Consider the following 21,272-nt stretch of genomic DNA (forward strand, 5'->3'; position numbering starts at 1 on the left):
CCGGACTCTGCTCCATCAGAACCATGTGCTGCAACAGGGGACTGTGGGCGCCGTGGCCCCCGGACCCCGCGTCTCCAAGGTAGGGGCTCAGGTGGCCGCCGGAGAGGAAGGGGGGGCTGAGGGAGAGCGCCGGCTGCAGGCCTCCGTCCTGCTGCGCCGAGGTGACCTGGGGGGCGGAAGAGAGCATTTAGATAAAAGAAAGTCATGGATGCAGAGTCAGAGCGGAGAGCTTCCTTTTCCCGCTTACGTTCGAGGCGGCGGTGGCGGTCGCAGTGGCGGGCAGCCCTAAGGTGATGTTGGGCAGGGACGGCGAGGTGTAGAGGGACAGCTGGTTGATGGAGCCCTGCTCGGCACCGCCGCACAGCCTCTGGGCCAGAGACGCCTAGCAAACGCAGTTTTGAGTCATTTGCGTCACGGGAAAAGATACATCCATAGACATAATATAAGAGTAGACGCGTCATTGGGCGGGATCTGCCTATGCTGCGATGCGTCAGAGCGTCCGCCATCTTAAATGTGGCAAATCGGCAGTTACTCAGTCACTTAAACAGTATCAGAGGGACTTTAATCTCTGAATATACTTTGTATTTGTAGTATTTTTTGTAATATTACAAGTTTATTTTCGCATCCATTTAGCTTCATTCTCCTGAATTTATTCTCCTAAAGAATAAAAATATTTAAAATAATCTAACCTGGCCCTATTACTCTAAGAGTGAAAACTGTTTTTATTCTGGAAATGTTCCCCCTTAATTCTCATAATATGACGTTTTTCTCATAACATTATCACTTTTGTGTTTGTTTGTTTATTTTTACTTTATTGACCTAGGACTTTTTTCTCTCATTTTATTAATTTTACCTTTTTAATACTCACCCAAAAGTCTGTTCCTAAAGGTTCACAAGTGACATGGTTTTATGAAATAATGAAGACAACAATGTTTAGATTTAACAAATCGATCCTCATAACACATACACACACATATATATATATATATATATATATACACACACACACATACATACACACACACACACACATATATATATATATATATATATATATATATATATATATATATATATATATATATATATATATATATATATATATATATATATATATATATATATATATATATATATATATATGTGTGTGTGTGTGTGTGTGTGTGTGTGTGTGTGTTTATTGCAGCACAGGAATGAGGCATCTTCTCTGATCCACATTCACAATAACAGAACTCAACTTTTTTCTGCCACATACAATATGGCGGTGACGTTGACGTGCGAACCTGCGCCCAATGACGCGTCTACTCTTATATTATGTCTATGGATACATCCGGCACAATGAAGAAAAAAAAAAAAAAAAAAGGAGGAAGACATTTTGCACCCTGATGGCGCTCTAACATTGTCACAGCCTCAAGCCTCCTCCACGCTGGCTGAGTGGCCCTAATGGCTTCCACAAATAGCATCTCGACAGCTCCCCGTCTGGAGCCCCGTCACCTCAACATGCCTCGCTCAGAGCCTTTGGATATGCAACAGCCTGAGACGTTTGGGGAGCTGCAGATCGCCGCCATTAGGCGAGCGGCACAAATCTAACCGCTATTTATTCCTCCTTTTAACGCACTGGAAACACACTCAGTTAGGGAGCCACAGATTTTACTAGCCGGACCGTTTCATTTCAGAGAGAAGAAGCGAAGCGCTGACTGGGATCTACCTCCATGCTGTTGGAGACGGACACAGTGATGCCGTTCTCGTTGGGGATGTTGTTGGAGCTGTTGTTCGGGGAGCTGGGCCCCGAGCCGGGGGCGCTGCTGCACGCAGAGTCTGCCACAGAGAGAGAAGAAGAAGAAGAAGAATAATCAGACACACAGCAGGGGGGTCTGTGCCGGGGGGGGGGGGGCGGCCGGGCTCCTCGCCTCTTCCTCTTACCCGCCATGTCGAGGGAGCGCTTCTTGGCCGTGGCGATGGGGCTGTCTCTGCGGCGGAGGAGCGGGCTGCTCCGCCGCTCGCTCACTTTCTGCTTCAGCCGGGAGCGCAGCTTCAGGTTGGGCTCCGAGGCTGGAAGGAGAAGGCGGGGAGGACACCTGTTATATATTTATATATAGCGTCCTGGAGTCTTTAAGCATGTTAGTCTGCTGCTTTCATTTAGAGCGACCCCAAAAGTGCCGGATTCAGAGGAAAGCTTTACACAATTAAAAGATCTACTTGATTAATTAATTGTTCATCAGCTTAGGTTCACTTTGAAATATAAAAACTAAAGTTTGCCAAGATTTTATGGCATAAAGTTCTACAGCTGGCCAGATTTTAAAAAGAAATGTAACCTGGAAAAAGTGGAAGGAAGGACGGAAGGAAGGAAGGAAGGAAGGAAGGAGGGAAAGAAGGGAGAATAGGACAAAGGAAGGAAGGAAACAAAGGAATAAAAGAAGGATGAAGGAAATTGAGGTAGAAAGGAAGAAGAAGGGAGAAGGGAAGAGAGAAGGGAAGAGAGAAGGGGAGGGTGGCAGGAGGGAGGTATGAAGGAAGGATAGAACGCAGGAAGTGAGGAAGAAAGGAAAGAAAGGAAGAAAAGGATGGAGGAAGCAAGGAAGGAAGAAAGGGAGGCAGGGTGGCAGGAAGGTAGGCTAGAAGGAACAAAGGGAGTAAAGAAGGAGAGATAGAAGGAAGGAAAGGAGACAAGGAGGGAGGAAGCAAGGAAGGAAAGAAAGGTGGATAGAAATAAAGAAAGAATGAAGGAAGGGGAAAAAAGGAAGAAAAGAAGGAAGAAAGGAAGGAAGGAAGGAAGGAAGAATAGAACAAAGAAAGGAATAAAAGAAGGATCAAGGAAACTCAGGTAGGATGGAAGAAGAAAGGAGAAGGGAAGAGAGAAGGGAAGGAAGGAAGGAAGGGAGGGAGGTATGAAGGAAGGATAGAAGGAAGGAAGTGAGGAAGAAATGAAAGAAAGGAGGAAAGGATGGAGGAAGGAAGGGAGGAAGGAAAGAAAGAATGATAGAAATAAAGAAAGGATGAAGGAAGGGGAAAAAGGACTAAAAGAAGGAAGAAGAAAATTTAGGTAGGAAGTTAGACAGGAAGGGAGAAGGGAAGGAAGGAAGCAAGGGAGGCTGGCAGCATGGGAGGAAGGATGGAAGAGAGGGTGGCAGAAAGAAAGAAAGAAGGAAAGAAAGAAAGAAAGAAAAAAAGAAAGAAAGAAAGAAAGAAAGAAAGAAAGATGTGGACCTGTAAAATACTGACAGGAAACGTCAGCCTGTTCCAGACTGTAAAGTCACGTCTACAGCAGTGAGAGTTTTAGCAGTTTGTCCTGTCTGGAGCAGCCGGGTTGTGTGTTAACACAATGTCAGTGTGGAAAGATATCAGCAGTAATCTTCCCCTTCAACGCTCAGAGAAATTACAGAAACTACAAGAACCACGAGACATTAATGCACGACGCCATGTTCAAAGAAAAAACAAACAAAAAAAAGCAGAACAACGTTCAGGCACGGCGGTGGAGGAGTTATGATCTGGGCTGGTTTGTGGAGCCGCAGGACGGCGATCAGTCATGAACTCATTAAACCCCGAGGCCATAGGGTGTTCTTTATTTAAACACGCGGCTTTGCCCTCCTAGCTCCATGGCTCCTTAAGAAATACTGACAGTGTTGAGCGTTTTTCCACACTTCAGGTTAAATTTAAATAATCCCAAACACTGAATATTTGCCCATAGAACAAGCCGATCAGCGTCGGGGGAAAACAATCTCACAGGCCTCCAGCCCAGGCTCTGCACACGCATCTGTTATGGAGCACCTTCCACAAAGCGGCCCCGTCATTAAAACCTCTTTGCAAGACAAACTGCTACCCGCCGCTGTTCATTTAGCCCACAATTCATCCCTCCCACCGAGATGCTTCCGAACAAGCCAAACGCAGATTTTCCCAAAGATGAGCTAAAAAAGCAATTAGCTCCAATTTGGGAGCCGTGTTTGACCGGCCCACACGGCATCTCGGCCCTTTTGTCTGGCCTGTCACCGACTTGTGAATGGAGACAGGGAGAAGGGAACGGCATGTCACCTTGGCTAGCCCCGGCCGGCACTAATGCTCAGTTTATTTTGTGCAGACATTCAACAGACCGCCAGCTTTTCATCATCCATTATCTCATTTTTGGACTTCAAACCCCAAAAAAAACCCCACATCACGTCGTCGCCCTTAAAAACCAAGGGCGTAGGAAATCCAGAAAGCGGTCAGTTGGAGTCAAACCAATTAATGTAGACAGGACGCCAATTTACTATAACTCTAGTAAAGGGTGGCAGGACACATGAATCCGATTTTGAAGCATTTCAAGAATGCATTAATCAATACATAAAGTGTTTTTTTCCAGTTGATTTTAAGTGGTATGACATTATTTTGTGGGAGAGAGTCAGTTTTAGAGCTACTTAGCTGTAACTCTTTTGGCACATTTGGTTGATAAAGCAAAGAAATCCCACACAAAACAAATGGTGAACCTGAAATTACAGTATTTGCCCCCTTTGTGCCAAACTTTAATGTTTCAGATTACTCCCATTTTAATATATATATAAAAAATATGACTAACCGCTGTTTTTTTTTTAATACTTACTCAGGTTATCTCTGTTAATTATTTTAAAAAAATTGGTTATATGATCTAAAGCAAGGGTGTCAAACTCATTTCTATATGGGGCCACTTTGGCGTCACGAAGTCATTAAAAGGGCCGGTTGCATGTGTAGAGACGATACTTTTCATTTCATAATTTCATTCTAGTTCACATAGTAGTATAAAAAATGCACAGTAACATAAAAGTAGCACCCTTAGGCACCATTTATATAGTTTATCTGCAAACAAAAGTTGATATTGAGTGAGTTAGACTTACAGGAGGCACAGTTTTAGCCACTTTATACACTTTAAAAGGATATATACCTCTACTTTATGACATGATATGCCTTTTTTTGTTTGGCTCTTGAGGGCCGGATAATTTTTCTTGACGGGCCGGATTCGGCCCGCGGGCCTTGAGTTTGACACCTGTGATCTAAAGCATCTGAGCGTGACATGGCCCTATACATCAGACAACGGCATTTTTTTTTGCACGCACATTCTCTTAAAAAAAATAAAATAAAACTTTTGCAACATTTGTTTCCTTTCAAAATTTTGCAAAATATGGTAAATATTCATGAAAAGGCCTTAATGCACATGAATCTCCTACTGATGTAGCTTAATCTTACACTTAATCTACAGCAGTAGACGATAAGACCTGCTGTCATTGGTTTAGCTCCATGTCACTACAATCATTGGCTGTATAAGCTAATTAAGATAATATTAATGAAAATAATACTAGTTCTCGTGGCCGAGCAGCGGTACTTGACCGGAGCTTTCCATAAATTCAATGCAGGTAGATGATGAGTGCCGAAAAAAACGGAGGGGCCATGAAGGGGCCTTCAATTTAGCCCCGCCCACCGACGGCAAATCAGCGCCAGCTTGTAGTGACATTGTAGCTAAGGGAAAGTTTTTACTTTCTTACAATGTTTAACTTTTCAATGTTTAATTTTACAATGCCTAATCTCTTTTTAATGTCGCTGCAAGCTGTCACTGCTGTAGCTCCATAAAGATTTTTCTTTAACGAGTGATGCTGAGAGTTTTTCAGCGAAAGAGGATCTGACTGACCCAACCTTAACAATCAAAGCTTGCAGCGTCCTTTAATAGACTTAATCTTCCCTGAATCTGATCCCAAGGCGGCTTCTGTCAGCATGCAAAAGCAGAAGAAGAAGAAGGAAAAAAAAAACAACAGAAACTGACAGGAATAATAATTAGCACCCGGTGAGACAGAGGTGTTTGGTTTCTGTTTCGGCAGAGTGGAAACACGTATGAGAAAGAGAATGATCCGGTGTGACAGGAGCCCGAATGATCACAGCAAAGATGTACTCAAAGCCAAGTGGAATCGATCCAGAAAATGTCAATACTCGTGAAAAGAGGTTTTCTCTGTTATCTGAGACGACTGAAGAGAAGACGACGCAATGGGATGTTTATACATATATATATAAAAAAACAGACGACTGAGGCCAAACAATGGGATGCCTTGTGGAGAAAATAACAATCCCTCTTTAAATAAAGCTTATAGTCTGACAGGCGTAGGTTATCCTCGGCCGATAAGCATGGTTACGCTGCTGGAGAACTAACGGACCACTTTCTCCACATACTCTCCTCATTTCATGCTGCTACTCTCCATTTTTGCAATATTTGCAATTACAGTGCTGCAATTTGCAACTTTGTTTCCCCATCTCTGTTTTTGTACTTCTGCCTAAGATGCATCTCTTTCCTGAATAGAGCTACTGGCTAGCCGTTGCACCTATTAACTATTTCTATTTCATCTTTTTTTTGTATAGAAAGTACTCCTACCTGAGTACTTCTGTGTGTCGTTTGGCCTGACGGAGCCATTGATAAATTTACTACAAACATTAACTGTTCTGGTTGGTTTCTTTCCCATAGAAGGTACGCCTGACTCAGTATTTCTATGTTTCCCCTGCGTCTCTTTCCTGGACGAAGACACTGTTGCCCCTAACTCTGAATCCTTGTTGCACGTCTTTTACCATAGAAAGGACCCCTGGCTCAGTGCTTCCGTGTGTAGCTGCATCTTTTTCTTGGATGCAACCATTGAGCTACTGACGCTAATAACAGTGTATTCTCACTGTCCTTCTTTCCAAAAGAAAGTACTCCTGGGACAGTGTCTCTGGGTTTAGAGGTCTTGATTTCTTCTTGACGGTCCCATTAAAGGGACTTAACTAAGACGTTATTGATGGAGAGGACCGATTGTTTACAGGAGATGTTACTTCCATCCTGCGTGACAAATGACAATAATTTAGGTTTATTTTGCAGTAGATGTCTTACTTATTGCTCCTTTAATTGACCTACAGCTAACTCTAAAATGTGTATTCCTTCACCAATAGAAAATACCCCTTGCTAATTGCTTTTGCGCTTAGCTTTGTCATTCACAGCTACTGCAGCCACTAATTATATGTATTTTTATTGGGTTTATTTTTTTTATAGAAAGTACCCCTGTATCAGTGGGTCTAGATTTAGTTGTGCCATTTTCCTGGATGAAGCGATTGATGGAGCAGCCCACAAAAGTATCTGTATCCTATTTGTTTGTTTTTCTACCATAATGTGCTTCTAGATCCGTGCCTTTATGTTGGACTTTGCCGTTTTCTTTGGCAGAACCAGCTGATGCTGCCACTAACTCGGTTTGCTGTAGAAAAAGGAATTTCTTGCAGAAAAGTATTATTTCCATGCTTTTGTCTTCAGCTGTTTTGAGTTTGCATGAAAAGTATCCTATCCAGTCGCGGTAGGTGGCGGCTCTCGTTGACCCTGGACCGCTGGAGGTTTATGCCGTTGAGAAGCAGTGCTTCCTCCCCACTGTCGTCGCGTGCTTGCTGAGGATGAGGGATTGCTGCGAACCTAACGGCCGATTCGATCCGCTGGCTTTCCTTAAGTTACTTTCAACTAATTGACATCAGAGGAGCCCATTTGTTGTGACTTGCCCTTGCATGAGTAAAGCGAACTGAAAGCGGTGCCCTGCGATCAGAACGCAGTACGTTGCTTTGGCTTTGTGGGCGAAGCGGTACACGGCCGGGGGGGGGGGAGCATTGTATAGCTCCAGACTGCCTATGGGCCATTGTGCCCAATGCGGAGGACGGGTTAAAAATCCTCGCATGCTCTGCCAGGAGCAGTGCGCTCGGCTCTGCCGCTATCAAAGGACACTGTGAGTCTGAGGGCCTCACGCTTTTCCACCTCAGCTACGTCTCTCTGAGGCATCTCTGTGTGTGTGAGCACATGGTCCACACAGGACATTATTCATGTGATGCGCCCCTCGCTGCGCCATGTGTAGTAGATGCTAATGGCTTTAGGCCTCTATCTGGATGACACCGGCTTTTTTTAGAAGCCCCCCTCTCTTGTCACGCAAACAGCTTTTCCACCATTTTCGAAACAACCTCTAAAGCCGTATTACTGGTCCTAAAACATCTACAGCCTAACCTGTTGTATTTAAAAAAAAAAAACAGATTGGAAGACGTTCCTTTATTTGATTGATTGATTGATTTCTTTTTTTTTTATATTTTTCAACCGCCGCTGGAAGTCCTGGCTTTCAGGCTTCGCCTTTACAACCTGGCGCCGATATAAAAGGGCCTCTAAACTATCCCGAGCCGGGATTAGCATAAGCAAACTCCACAAAGCACGTCATCGCCGTGGGCAAATATCAGGGTGGCAATGGGCTCTCTTCACTCCCGGCAGCGGGGAACAATCCGTGGCATTATAAAAGCCGCGGGACGAAACCGACGCTCCGGGAAGATCTTTGCACCTCCTTTCCCTCCACCCCATAAAGCTGATTTATTTTATGAGATCATTGTGCCACATGATTTATTTTAAATCCAGCTTGCCAAGCTCTTGTTTTCTCCCCTATAATCTTCCGTTTTAATGCCCCCGCTTGGGAAGAGATCTCCATCCTACCTGCCCCAGAAAAATTGTCAGCGTCCATGTCCTTCACCCTGCTTTTCCCTTCCCTTTTTTTTTGTTTTTTACGCTCACATTTTTTTTCTTCCTCCCTCCTCTTCTGCTCTCCCAGGTTGGAATGCGGCTGTGTGGGCCAGTGTCAACTGCGGTCTCTCCACCGTCATAGCCAACGGCTCAGAGCCTCGGGGTCTGCAGGGCCTGGCTGCAGCCGCCCGCCGCTGCGCTAAGTGAATAATTGCACTGTAAGATGACCGCCGCTTCACAGCTACACCGCCGCAGCACGCCGTTCGCACTTTGCACACAAAGCTACACTTATAAACACGGGGGGAAGAAGAAAAAAAAAAAAAACAGACGGAAAACAGCTGGTTTTACTCTGTAAGATGCAAGACTGTGGAGCCACAGGCAAATCTTTTTCCAGCGGGGCATTGCGGAGTGTTTCAGCTGCCTTACAAAGACCTGACAAGATCTGGCCAGAATCTCAAAGAAAACACGCGACACCGCTGCTAAAGCGTGCAAAAGGGGCAAACTACAGCAGTAGTTGCATTGTTAATAATTCATCTTGACATTTTATATGCAAGAAAAGATAAGAAGTGAGCCAAAGAATCAAAAGAATTACTCCCTCACCTGTTTTCACTGCAGCGTGTTAGAAGAAATAAAATCCAACAAAGATGAAGTCCAATTTCCGCCTTTTTTCTAATGGTTTGACAACCACTTTCCCATTTAAAAAAGGTCTGTTTTCACAGTGGTTAATAGAAGATTAGCTAAAGCTTAACTCAGGCAGCTCAGAAGGACATTCACTGACATTTTGTGGAGTGTTAGGGAAGAAAAAAAAAACACAATATTTGAATTGAGATGCAGCGATCAGGCCGGTAGTGGCCGATACCGATTTTTGTTTACTTCTGAGTAGGGCTGGACGATATAGGAAAAACATTATCGATAAAATAGAAATCACGTTGCATCGATATTGATAATTATCACTGAATTCAAATTCAACCCTTTATTCAACCAACTTTTTACCAAAACAAAAAATAAGGTGTGCTTTCTGAACTCCTTAAAGGGGCGGAGCTTGGTTCCTGGATCTGCGTTGTGATTGGTTGGGAGGATGTAATGACTGTAATATTAATCTACGTGGCTAGAATGCAAAAGGAAGGAACACTTTTATTCTATTGAACTTTTTATTGACCTTTTTTTTTCTATCATCGATATACGTCTATTGATCGAGATATATATATATATATATATATATATATATATATATATATATATATATATATATATATATAGTTATTGAATTATTGTCCAGCCCTACTTGTGAGGAGTTACTTAACCATTATATTCATTTATTAAATGGCTACAAAGCATACAAAATAATTTGTGCAAATTTACTCAAACGTAAAACATTGACTTTAATAAAATAAATAAGTAAATTAGCTGCAGGTTTCTTGTTAGAGATTTACATTCATCAGAAAATGAAGGAATTTTTCTTCTAATCTTGAAACTAAGTGCATCACAAACTAAGGATTTGTTTACAAACTGAAAAAGTTGGTGTTTTGCCGCATTTATTGAACATGGAAAAAAAAAAGAAAATCGGATTTCTTAGTTTCTGACCAGCTGATTACTGGCTGTAATCACTGGCTGATTGATTGTGGCATTGTTATATTTCATGTTTATATTTTACGTATTAGTAGGTACGGTGATAAAACTCACAGGTCAAAAACCACAAAAAGGGCTTTACAACAAAAACAGACATAAACAAACGGAATATAAAGACATAAAAGGAAAAATAAAAACAGAACCCATGTAGCAACGTGCAGCTCAAACTAGTTAGAAGTGAGTCTGAAGAAAATAAGTCTTCAGCTGCTTCCTGAAAGAATCAACAAAACCAAGATGGCGCAACGATGGAGCAAACGTTCCCTAGAATTTATCGCCTACTCAGCCATCTTATAAACATGGTGGTAAAAATAAACCAATTTACAATTTCAAACTCATTAAATACATTAAGACTGAACACCCACATGATTCTTAAACTATTTGTTTAAATTAAAAGTAAATAAACTAAGATAATAATAAATAATTTTGTACCAAAGACGTTTCATTAAGCAAAGGTCCCACAACAGAGCCCTGCGGAAACTCAAATAATGGCCAGGAGATGTTCCCAACAGCACAATTTCTCACAAAACCTCTAATCATGTTAATTAAATCTTAATTAGTTCAAATATAAGGATTACTAGCCCTTTAAGCACCAAGCTCCACATCTATAAACCATTTCCAAAAAAAACCCGTTATGCTCTGTAAACATCCCTGAAGTCGAAGATTTACCAACGCCTGAACAAATCTGGTAACAAAATCCGGATTCTCCTCTCCACCTAACTATCTGTGTTGTGCTCCGCTACCACCTACACTAACTCTTCAACGCTCTCATGTGGGGGATGCTGGGAGACCCTGACAGCCTAATGTGGATGTGATTAATGGTGCAGACCTCTGATGCTGTCTAAAATATGCCAGACACGAGTCTGCGCTGCGGCTACCGGCCATAACAGATCCGGATAAAAAAAAATTTGTGGGAGCGTGGAGGTAGCAGATAAAAATCAGCCTGCAACGGTAAAAGTACGAGTTCAGCAAAAATAAATAAAATAAATAAATAAATACGCACCAGTCTTTCGCAGCGGGAAGTCATCCCGGGGGTTGTAGACGCCCAGCACAGGGTGGTTGTAGGTGGACACGCCGGTTTGTGGAGGCGAGCTCTGGTCCAGAGAGCTGTGCTGGGTTTTTCTGCAGAAAAAAAAAAAAAAAAAAGGATTAAAACAAATCTGATAAAAAAAAAAACAAAAACACCAACAATAAACATGCATCCATTTTTAAAAGAAACTATCTTCAAGTCTCTCTGGTGGACCTAAATGATTAAATCGCCTGGCGAGGACGCAGACATGCGTCGCCATCTGCTCGCCTTCTACAGCACAAAGTGCCGTTTGCGGGAAAACTTAAGCCGCGTTTGGCTTTGGCCCAAATGCGTGTTCCTGACAAGAGGATGCACAGTTGTCTCTTCCAGAACTTAGTGGGAGGGTGAGTCCAAAGAGCGAAGGAGTTTATATTTAAGTTAGGAGGACAGGCAGAAACACACAGACACTCGGTAATACTACCCAACATTATTTATTACTCGTTGCACTGTGTTTGTAATTTATGAATTTAGCAACGTCATTGTGAGGATGCAACTATAGAGATGAACATTTTGGAAGATCTAGATTTTAAAGCTCCTCATTCCCCAGAGGGTACAAAACAGAGCTTCACACGAGACTCAGCAATCTCCTAAAAAACATGCAATTATGTTAAATTAAAGACTGTTAAAGGGTCGTTAAACCTTTATAATTATTATCCCTTCCAGCATAATGCATCAACAATAAAAAAAACACATCTGTTGGAGGGATAAAGAAGTACAGAAATAATCATAAAATCCCAGCTTTTTTAATTTGTCCTTCACAGCCCACTTTTAGGCCTTTACAACACTTGAATTGCATGTTCTCTTTTCTTTCCCATCCTGAAGAGCGGCTAAGAGAAACTGACTTCTGTGTCACAACAAATCTATATTTAAGGTAAACAGGAATCAATTTGTAAAAAAAAAAAAAAAAAAATGAATCTATAAAGCACATAAAAGCTTCAGGTATATTATCTTTTAGGGATTGTTGGGGACGTCACCAAGGAAGGCAAGTCAATGTTTTATGAAAAAACACTTTTTTCCTTAATGTGAAGTAATTTTAGCGCATTTATTCACTGAAAAAATGCACTAAAATTAAAGGTTGAATTTTCTAAAACTTCAGTGAGATTATTCTACTGCAATAAAATAGTTATTTTAAGTCTTTTTACACACATAGTTACAGCGGGGGGCGCAGCAACTTCCTTCAAATTTATAATTCCTGATCTACTCTCAAAGTCTAAAGAAAGTCTAAGTGTTATATTTTCCTTTATTGCTTTAAAAAGCAATAAAGTTAGGGTCAACGTCATAAACAGTTTATTATTATTTATATTTATTATCTTCTGGAGGAAACTGGTTGCACTGCATTTTATTTAGCCGTATTTATTCAATGCAGAAAACATTTAGCAGATTTTTTTGTGCGCTCCTGCTTCTCAATTATGCTTACAGATTTTTTTTCGTTTGCTCATACTGCGTCAAAAATCTTCTCTTTTTCAAATAAAAGGTTTTATTTTTTCCCTTAATTTCTAAATGTCAGCAAGTGGCACACATGGCTGTGGCTTGAATTAAATTCAAAACCGGAATAAATGAAATGAGATGAGATATTTATTCCTCCGGGATGTCAAGGAGAAAAAAAACAAAACTTGTTAGAGTCCAAACAGAAAGCTCTGATAAGTCTTCCTTTTAATTTGGAAGGTAATATCAATTCAATTCAGTTCACCGAGCGAACTGCCAACGCGACACGAACACAATAAGTTTCAAGACTACGGACAGGCAGATGAATAAACTCACCTTTCACACGTGCTTTCATGTCGTAGATTAAGCACAAACTAAACTTGGCCTGATGTTACTCACCGGCATCTCATTCAGCTGGATTCTACCGTGTTCGCCTGCACAATGAACGCTTCAGTCGACGTGACCTTGCTGCATTCAAGCTCTCTCTGACGTGCGATTCAAACAAATCCGAATTAGCAAGCGCGCGCACCTGCAAATAGCCCCCCCCCCCCTGGGCGACGCTACAATTAACCTCAAGGACCTTTAAGCGGGAGCCGCCGTCATCGGGATCTAATATCCTCCCTGTTTCTGCATCCAGTCACTCAGGTGGGCTCAAACAGAGCGAGCGGGGGGACAGGAAGCGCGTGGACAGGTTAAGACACGATCCGACGCGTCTTTATTCAGCTGTCGGCGCGCGCTGCTCTCTGCGCGGCGGCGTGGATTCAGCTTACCGGTACCAGTAGGGGGCGTCGTTGGGGAGGCCGCCCTGGTTGAGGCTCCGCTGGGCCAGCGCCTTCTTCTTGTTGAGGACGAACTCCTGCAGGCGCATTTTCACCTCGGTGCTGGCCACGGCGCCTGGTGCACAGGGGGACAAGCAGAAGACGTGAATTTAAACCGGAAATAAACAACTAAACGAACACAGAACACAGCGAGACAGAACTACATTCCTAGTATTTAGCGTCTTGAGAGCCTCCAGGATAAACTTTTGATGCGTCTTATTGGGGGTTTTCATGGGACCGGCCGACTCAATGTGGTGCATGATTGTGAGGTGGAAGGAAAACAATTGTTTTAAACCTTTCTGCAAATACAATTCAGAAAAGTGTGGCGTGCATTCTCATCTCGCCCCTTTTTACTGCAACACCCCTAAATAAAACCGACTGCTATTAAAAAAAAAAAAAAAAAAGGATTGACCGACATCTCAATTAGTTTGACCATAATTGTTACAGTGCAGAGCAACGTTTTCAAGTATAAAAGCAGCAATAGCTTTATTGGTCATTAGTTCTACTAACTACATTTGCTTTTCCCATAAAATATGAGGCAAAAACATCTGCAAAAGCGTGACATTTTCCTCCTTTTGCAAAAACAGAGAAATAAAAACATCAGCCTAAGTGCGCATGGTAACTCTGGAGAAGCGACAGATATCCACAGCTCAGGTGGGAGAATCTGTTAGAGCTATTAGACGATTAATCTATTAGATTCCGACATACTTTAATGATCCCAGGGGGAAATTACTTTTGTTACATGCTCCAGAATTGTTATATTGTTTAGAGGCGCAATTTAGTAGCCTCGTGAGACCATCCTGATCTCGCGAGCTTTCAAGGTTTCACTCGCAGATCAGTCTGGATACTCTCCGTTAAAGAAAATTTGGAGCCGTTCACCAAAGGAACGTCCAATCAGCGTTGGCTTTGAGGCGGGTTGAGGTGTGACGCAACGGGAAGCGCGTCAGTTCAGTCTAAAGAACATGGCGGCTTCAGCCGATGAAACTAGCGTTAGCGTGGCTATCGAGCAAGTTTTATCGGCATTACAGAGTATTTCTTTGCTGAGCTAACGAGCCTTTACCTGCAGCAGCAAGAGGAGCTTGGCTTGTGGTTGTGTCGCTCAGAGCGACGACGAAGCATGTTGACGAGTACGTCGTATGCTTCGTTGATCTGATTGGTTTATTTGGCTTGTCTATCACCAACATAGGCCAATCAGCTAACCAGTATTTTCGCACCTTCCCAAAATTACTTCAACGGAAGGTTTCCAGATGGATATGCGAAGGAAATTCATCTGGCGGAGTCAGGTTAGCAATTTAGAGGCGCAATCCACAAATATGGCCGCTTTGGACGAGTGAAAATCCATGAGAAGTGACTTTCAAGGAGGACGACGACCCTAAACACACAGCCAGGGCTACCTTTTAATGGTTTGGGTCAAAGCACATTAATGTGTCATACTGGCAAAATCTTAACCTCTTTGAGAGCGAGTGAGATTACTCCATATATGATGCCCACAGATGCTCCATTTCGCAAAGAAGAATGTGCAAAAGACTCTAAATGTTAGTTGGAAAAGTTATTGACTCAGGAGGGGAGCGTGGACGTGCACGCCACACTTTTCAGATCATTAACGGTAAAAGATCTTGAATGTCAAGAATCCTTTTCCTTTTTTGCTGCACAATTCTGCACCACTTTATTTGGGTCGATCACATAAGAAGCCAATAAAGTAAATTGAAGTTTGCGGATGCAATGCGACATAATGTGAAGTAGTTAAACTCATGAGTCTGAACCATCTCGTGTTTCTTTTGCATTTTAAAGAAAACGCTCTGTCGGCTGCAATTGCTCCAATTTAAACAGGAAGTAAGGCTACGTTTGTTATTTGCCCCTCTAAGTTTAATAAAGAAAACATAAACACAAGCTCTAATATGGGCTGTAACGTATTTGTTTAATTTATTTGAGGCCTGCTACAGCATTTAAGTCTATTAGCCGTGAAAAGCAGCGGACGTTATCTGGATTTAAAATGCACTGGAAAACAAAGAGTCATCAGCATAAAGCGCAATAATTCAGAGTCTTCAAAATGAGCCAAAACCGACGACATCTGAAACACCAACTATCAAACCCACGCAGATAAACACAGGAGCCGACGCTGCAGCCGTTGAACATTTTCCATACAGCGTGCGTGAAACCCCTCTCAAGGACTCCTGTCCACTCGCTTTCAATGAACTTGTTGAGAGAGAGACGTCCAGCGGTAATAGCGCCAAGGCCACCGGGCTATTACGGCTCGTTCGCCGCGGCAAAACACGCCGGCTCTCCAAGTGAAATGGAAACACGCGTGAAGCAAACACAACAGTTATTTCAACCTTGGAGCTGCTTGAATGGGGAGCTCTTACTGAGCCGGGGCAGATGTGAACGAGCCGCCTGATCCCTGTTTGACATGGCAGGCTATTTACGGAGCTATTTGGCCGTGGAGGTGTCCGGTTTTGTTTGTTTTGCTTGCTTTCCTGTTAAAAACGAGAGAATCTGTAGTGACAAGTGTCAAATCCTGTACTGTAGTTTCTCATTTCACATGGAAAAAAGTATCCACACTGCAAAAACTGAACTAAAAATAAGTAAAAATTTCTTAAAATGAGTGTATCTGTTAAGAAAATTTTACTTATTTTAAGGTGTGTTTTTGCAGTGCACACGTCACTTTACAACAAGAACCTGAAGTGTATTTTTGGGGGATGCATGAAGTAAAAAACAAAAAGTAATTTAGAGGCTGAAATCTTTGCATAGTAGACAGGGTAGCCATCAGTTTCCAAGTGTTGCCTCACATTCTCAACTGGATGAAGCTTTAGACTTTGACTAGGCCATTCTAACACATACGCTTTTTGCCACACATGTAAAATTGGAGATGAGAGCATTCTTGGTTCACAAAAATGAACAGATAAACCAGGTGCATTGTGATTTTTTTATGTTTTTAGCTAGAAAAGGCATCTGCAGTCATTGTGGATCTTTTTACACTGCAAAAACACATCTAAAAATAAGCAAAATGTTCTTAAAATTAATTAATTTGTCCTTGATTTGAGCAGGTAAATAAGATGATCTGTCAATGGAATGAGTATTTTGACCCCTAAAATAAAGATAATTAGACATCCTGCACTTGAAATAAGATGATGGAGATGAGTTGTTCCTATTTTAAGCGCAAAAATCTTATTCCATTGGCAGATCATCTTATTTTACCTGCTCAAATCAAGGACAAATAAATTAATTTTAAGAGCATTTTACTTTATTTTTAGTTCCGTTTTTGCAGTGTAATGTTTTTTTTTTTGCTTGTTTTTTTTGGAGGGGGGGGGTGGATTGTTTTCTATTTAATTTATCTGAACTATTAATGAATGGATGCTTGTGATCCATCATACTATGAAATATGAATGAAAGACTAATACTTTGTTTTGCACATAGCATTTTCCAATTTAAAGAGAAAGCTTCAAAAAACAATCGAGTGCCTGCGCTGGGGGGCCAAAGTCGCATTTATTTACTTTGGGGTATCAGAATAAAGGGGATGGTGGGTTAATTGCATATTTTTCCAATTTGATTTGACAATCTTGCCCTGCTTTGTCTGTGTCATAAAGTCAGAATAAAATACGACGAAGTCTGTCGTAACAAAACGTGTCAAAGTAGAAGGGTTAGCGTAAAAGCCACTTACTCTCCTGGCCGCGCTCCTTGTTCTTCAGCAGCTGCAGCTTCTGCTCCCGCTGCTGCTTCTCCAGCTCCTGCTCCAGACGGTGGTTCTCCATCTTCCTCTGGTGCTCCAGCAGCTCCTGCTGGTGCTTCAGGGCCAGGAGCTCCTGTTGCTGCTGCACAACACAAACACCGGCAATCTTGTCAGTAGAAATAAAATAAAAAATAAAAAAAAGCTTCGCGAGCCCTGTCAGCTTTCCAGAAATAACGCTCTGATTTGAGTTCCCTTCACAACAGATTCAGTTTACCGCCTTTCTTGCTTCTTTTTTTTTTTTTCAGAAAAAGGTATTTTCATTCAACGTCTGCTCTCTCTTAGTAGCCATCTGAAGTAAATAACTCTGACAGCTGTTCAAAGCCATAAAATTAAACCTCTGCAATTCCTTTTAAAAACCTCAGGCCAAAAGCTTTAGCCTTTAAACAAATAGAAGCAATTTGACTGGGAACGAGGCTTTAGCAAAAACACATAATCCAATCTGCTTACTTCCTCACAGCGCGGTAAATTCTTTAAAAAAAAGACGGGGGAGCATCTGCTCGACGCTCTAAATGTAAATGTCTTTATTTTTCTGCTAAAAAAAACCCCATCTGTGGCCCGACAGCTTGTCCTGCAACCTTCGGGTCAGGAGTGAAAAGCTGAAATGTGCCCACTAACACTTCCTCTTCAGCGCACATACGGGTCCTTAGACCCTCGCGGTGAGTCACTGTGCATTAAATCGACCGACTCACCGGCGCGACTGCACACCGAAATGAGTTTGTGCGATAAACAGCTGAAATCAAACCGATAACCTGAGGCAGCACAGAATAAAAAGCGAATTTTGGGCCCGTCTTCTTTGCAGAATGAACTGCGTCACATTGGAGGTTGGGCACAGACCGGTTCGAACTTTGACTAGGCCACTCAGAAACCCTCTGGTGTGCTTCGGATCGCCGTCCTGCTGCAGAACCCAAGTCTGCCCGGCTTCAACGTCACCAACCGGTCGACAGAAAGGACCTTCAGGATTTTCTCCCACAAGGCCGAATTCGGTAACCTGACTCCGCCAGATTGATTTGCTTCGCATATCCATCTGGAAACCTTCCGTTGAAGTAATTTTGGGAAGGGGCGAAAATACTGGTTAGCTGATTGGCCTATGTTGGTGATAGACGGGCCAAATGAACCAATCAGATCAACAAAGCATATGATGTACTCGTCAACATGCTTCGTCGTCGCTCGTAACCACAAGCCAAGCTACTCTTGCTGCTGCAGGTAAAGGCTCGTTAGCTCAGCAAAGAAATACTCTGTAATTCTGATAAAACTTGCTCGATAGCCACGCTAACGCTAGTTTTATCGGCTGAAGCCGCCATGTTCTTTAGACTGAACTGTTGCGCTTCCCGTTGCGTCACACCTCAACCCGCCTCAAAGCCAACGCTGATTGGACGTTCGTTTGGTGAACGGCTCCAAATTTTCTTTAACGGAGAGTAGCCAGACTGATCTGCGAGTGAAACCTTGAAAGCTCGCGAGATCAGGATGGTCTCACGAGGCTACGAATTCGGGTGGAGTCGCCATAGCAAGGCGGCTCCAACAGAAACGTGATTTTTATGCAGCAAACCATCGTCTAGCTCTATCTGCGCTTTCTCACCAGCTAAACAAAAAATAAAATAATAAATGCCTCGACGCTGGACAACTGTGTTGATTTCAGCATCGCCATCGAGTCGCTGTGGCGAGTCTGCGACCCTGGCCGAGTTGATACTGAAAAAAGGGAGCTAATTAGCCATTAGCAATCGGAAAAAACCCCCGAAAAGTCGAGTCGAGTAGATACGAGTGGAGAAGGGAGATTTCAGATGTGACCTCCTGTGTGAGTCGTAATCTGAGTGATTAAATCGTGAATTCGGGTAATTTGTGATTCAACCAGTGGAGCCATAACTTTTTCCACACATGGCCAGGCGTGGGAAACCTCTTTATTCATTAATAAATGAAATCGTTGTTTGAAAACAGCATTTTTTTTTTTTTTTTGGGTTGTACTACTCGAGTCCGAGACTCGAACTCGAGTCTGAGTCATTAGCTAAATTTAGAGACTCGTGACTTGACTTGGACTTGAGCACTGATGACTCGAACTTGGACTCGGACTCCTACATTCAGATCATTCTGACTCGGAAATTGAGAAAAAGACTCGACTTTTTTTTTATATCATTAGGCTATAATTTTAATATGTCATTAGAATATTATTTGGTGTATGATTTTAATATCTAAATTATTAGTGCAGTGGAATGTTACTGCTTCATGTCATACATCACACGTCACGGCATGTTCCTACAACGAACTTGGATCAATAGTGACTCGACTCGGATTCGACTCAGATTTTTTTTAATGACTCTGACTTGAACAATGGAGACTCGAACTCGAGGCATAGTGACTTGACTACAACACTGGTGTCCGGCACTAGAGAAAAAATATGGCTGTGCAGACGAGCCCTCCGTGATGAGCGGAGGGATACGTAGTCCTCCTCCAGGCTCCTCGTCGTACATTTAACAACCCGTATTTGATCGGCTCACTGCAACGACCGCTCCTAAAACGCCGTAAACAAGCCGTCCTGGAGCAGGGGGGGGGCATGGACTCGTGTTTACCGTGAGGGCAAACCAGACCCCCCAAAACGAGCCTGTGAATAAATTAGTGGCTTGGAGCGAGGGCGAAGAGGAGCTCTCTGGAACGCCTCCAGCCAGATGCCTCGGCTCTCTTTTTTCGCCCTTCAAACCGAGGTTGGGGAAAGGGGTTTCAGCCGGCGGGAAGGCTCAAAGCGACCTCCGCACCCACATGCACACAGACACTTACGCACCCAAAACCCCTCGCGGCTCAGCCGACCAGAGGTGTGCACACTTTTTTTTTCCTCCCCCACCCATCTGAGAAACAATTCCTTAAACTAGATCCCCCATGCAGCCTGCAACGCCTGCAGGAAGCTGCAGACGTGCAAACGGGGCGAGCGCATGCGAATGTTTGCCCTCAGCCGTGTGTACTCAGCTCAGACCCGTGCGAACCGGGCCTCGGCTTTGACGGCGTGTTTGTCGAAACTCAGGAGGATGTGTGTGTTTTTTCGGCCTCTCCGAGGCGATCCTGCATTTGTGCGTGTGTGCGCGCAGACGCCTGTGAATAGAGGGGATTGAGGCCGGGGAGCTCCGACATCTGAGCGGTCCCGCTTTTATTTCCAGAAGCATTATTTAGGGAACATTTATTCAGTGAAGGGGGAAAAAAAATTTACTCTTCAAAATGGGAAACACAAGAGAACATGCCATTCAGGTGCTTCGTAGCTTTAATGGTCATCAGAGTGACTAAGAACAGTTCATTAGGAATCCGTCACTTTAATTTTTTTGCCCCCAGGGATTTAAAATCTGACGCGACGCCTAGCGTCGGTCTTCAAAACGGGAAAGATGAGAGAGCATGTCACATTTAAAAACTGGTTAACCTCTTTCACCCGACCGGCCCGAGTTCGGGTCAAGAAGACCATCTGGAGCCATTTTTTTTTGTTTTCTTCACCCACGTGCCTTCCAAGAGGGGGCTTTAAAGTTTCTAAAACAAGTCGCAAAATTATTTATTCACAAATACTTTTTTGTTTTACAGTGGTGTAAACAAACAAAATGAGATTTAAAGATCAAACGGACTTGTCGGATTCTGCCGGAAATATGCAACAGCACTTAGCGGGTTTTTTTTTGTTTTTTTTTGTCCCGCCCCATCATGGCTGTTATTGTTGGAAACTACAGACTCTTACTTTTCCGGTGACACAATTTCCCCGCGTAACACCCTGTAGACTCTGCAGACACGGCTGCATTGAGCTCAGATCTGTGTTTTTCGGTGTTGTATCTTTTCTCTCGTGATCATCACATATAATAATATAAATATTCATGGTGTTTTGCATCGTTTATTTTGGAAAAAAATTATATATTTTTGTTGTTTAATCACCTATAAATCAGATGTGGTGACATTTGCAATAGTGGTTCCACCTGAAAAATATTCTTTAATGCCTTTGTGTTAGTGATGGGTCGATGAGGCGTCATGAAACGTTTCGGCACATTGCAACTCTGTGCCGATACTGTGCCGATACTGTGTCACTGAATACTGACACCTGCTGGACCTTAAAAATCCCTACAGGCAACCTGGTTGACAGAGTTAACTGACACTGATTTG

General features: G+C 42.8%; 1 protein-coding gene across 5 annotated transcripts in view; it reads right to left on the reverse strand.

Moving 5' to 3' along the window:
• LOC105917430 (histone deacetylase 4) overlaps nucleotides 1–21,272 on the reverse strand; it is a 91,741-nt gene that overhangs the window by 23,966 nt on the left and 46,503 nt on the right. For all 5 annotated transcript variants that reach the window (XM_036127994.1, XM_021310426.2, XM_036127993.1 and 2 more), the window contains 7 exons: nucleotides 17,091–17,241; nucleotides 13,385–13,508; nucleotides 11,124–11,242; nucleotides 1,924–2,052; nucleotides 1,709–1,818; nucleotides 248–382; nucleotides 1–166 (listed from right to left, as the gene is read on the reverse strand). The exon at nucleotides 1–166 is cut by the window's left edge and continues 21 nt beyond it. In XM_036127994.1, the coding sequence (XP_035983887.1) occupies nucleotides 1–166; nucleotides 248–382; nucleotides 1,709–1,818; nucleotides 1,924–2,052; nucleotides 11,124–11,242; nucleotides 13,385–13,508; nucleotides 17,091–17,241 (934 nt within the window). The remainder of the gene's footprint in view (nucleotides 167–247; nucleotides 383–1,708; nucleotides 1,819–1,923; nucleotides 2,053–11,123; nucleotides 11,243–13,384; nucleotides 13,509–17,090; nucleotides 17,242–21,272) is intronic.

This window comes from Fundulus heteroclitus, chromosome 24 (genome assembly GCF_011125445.2).
Source record: "Fundulus heteroclitus isolate FHET01 chromosome 24, MU-UCD_Fhet_4.1, whole genome shotgun sequence".
NCBI lineage: Eukaryota > Metazoa > Chordata > Actinopteri > Cyprinodontiformes > Fundulidae > Fundulus > Fundulus heteroclitus.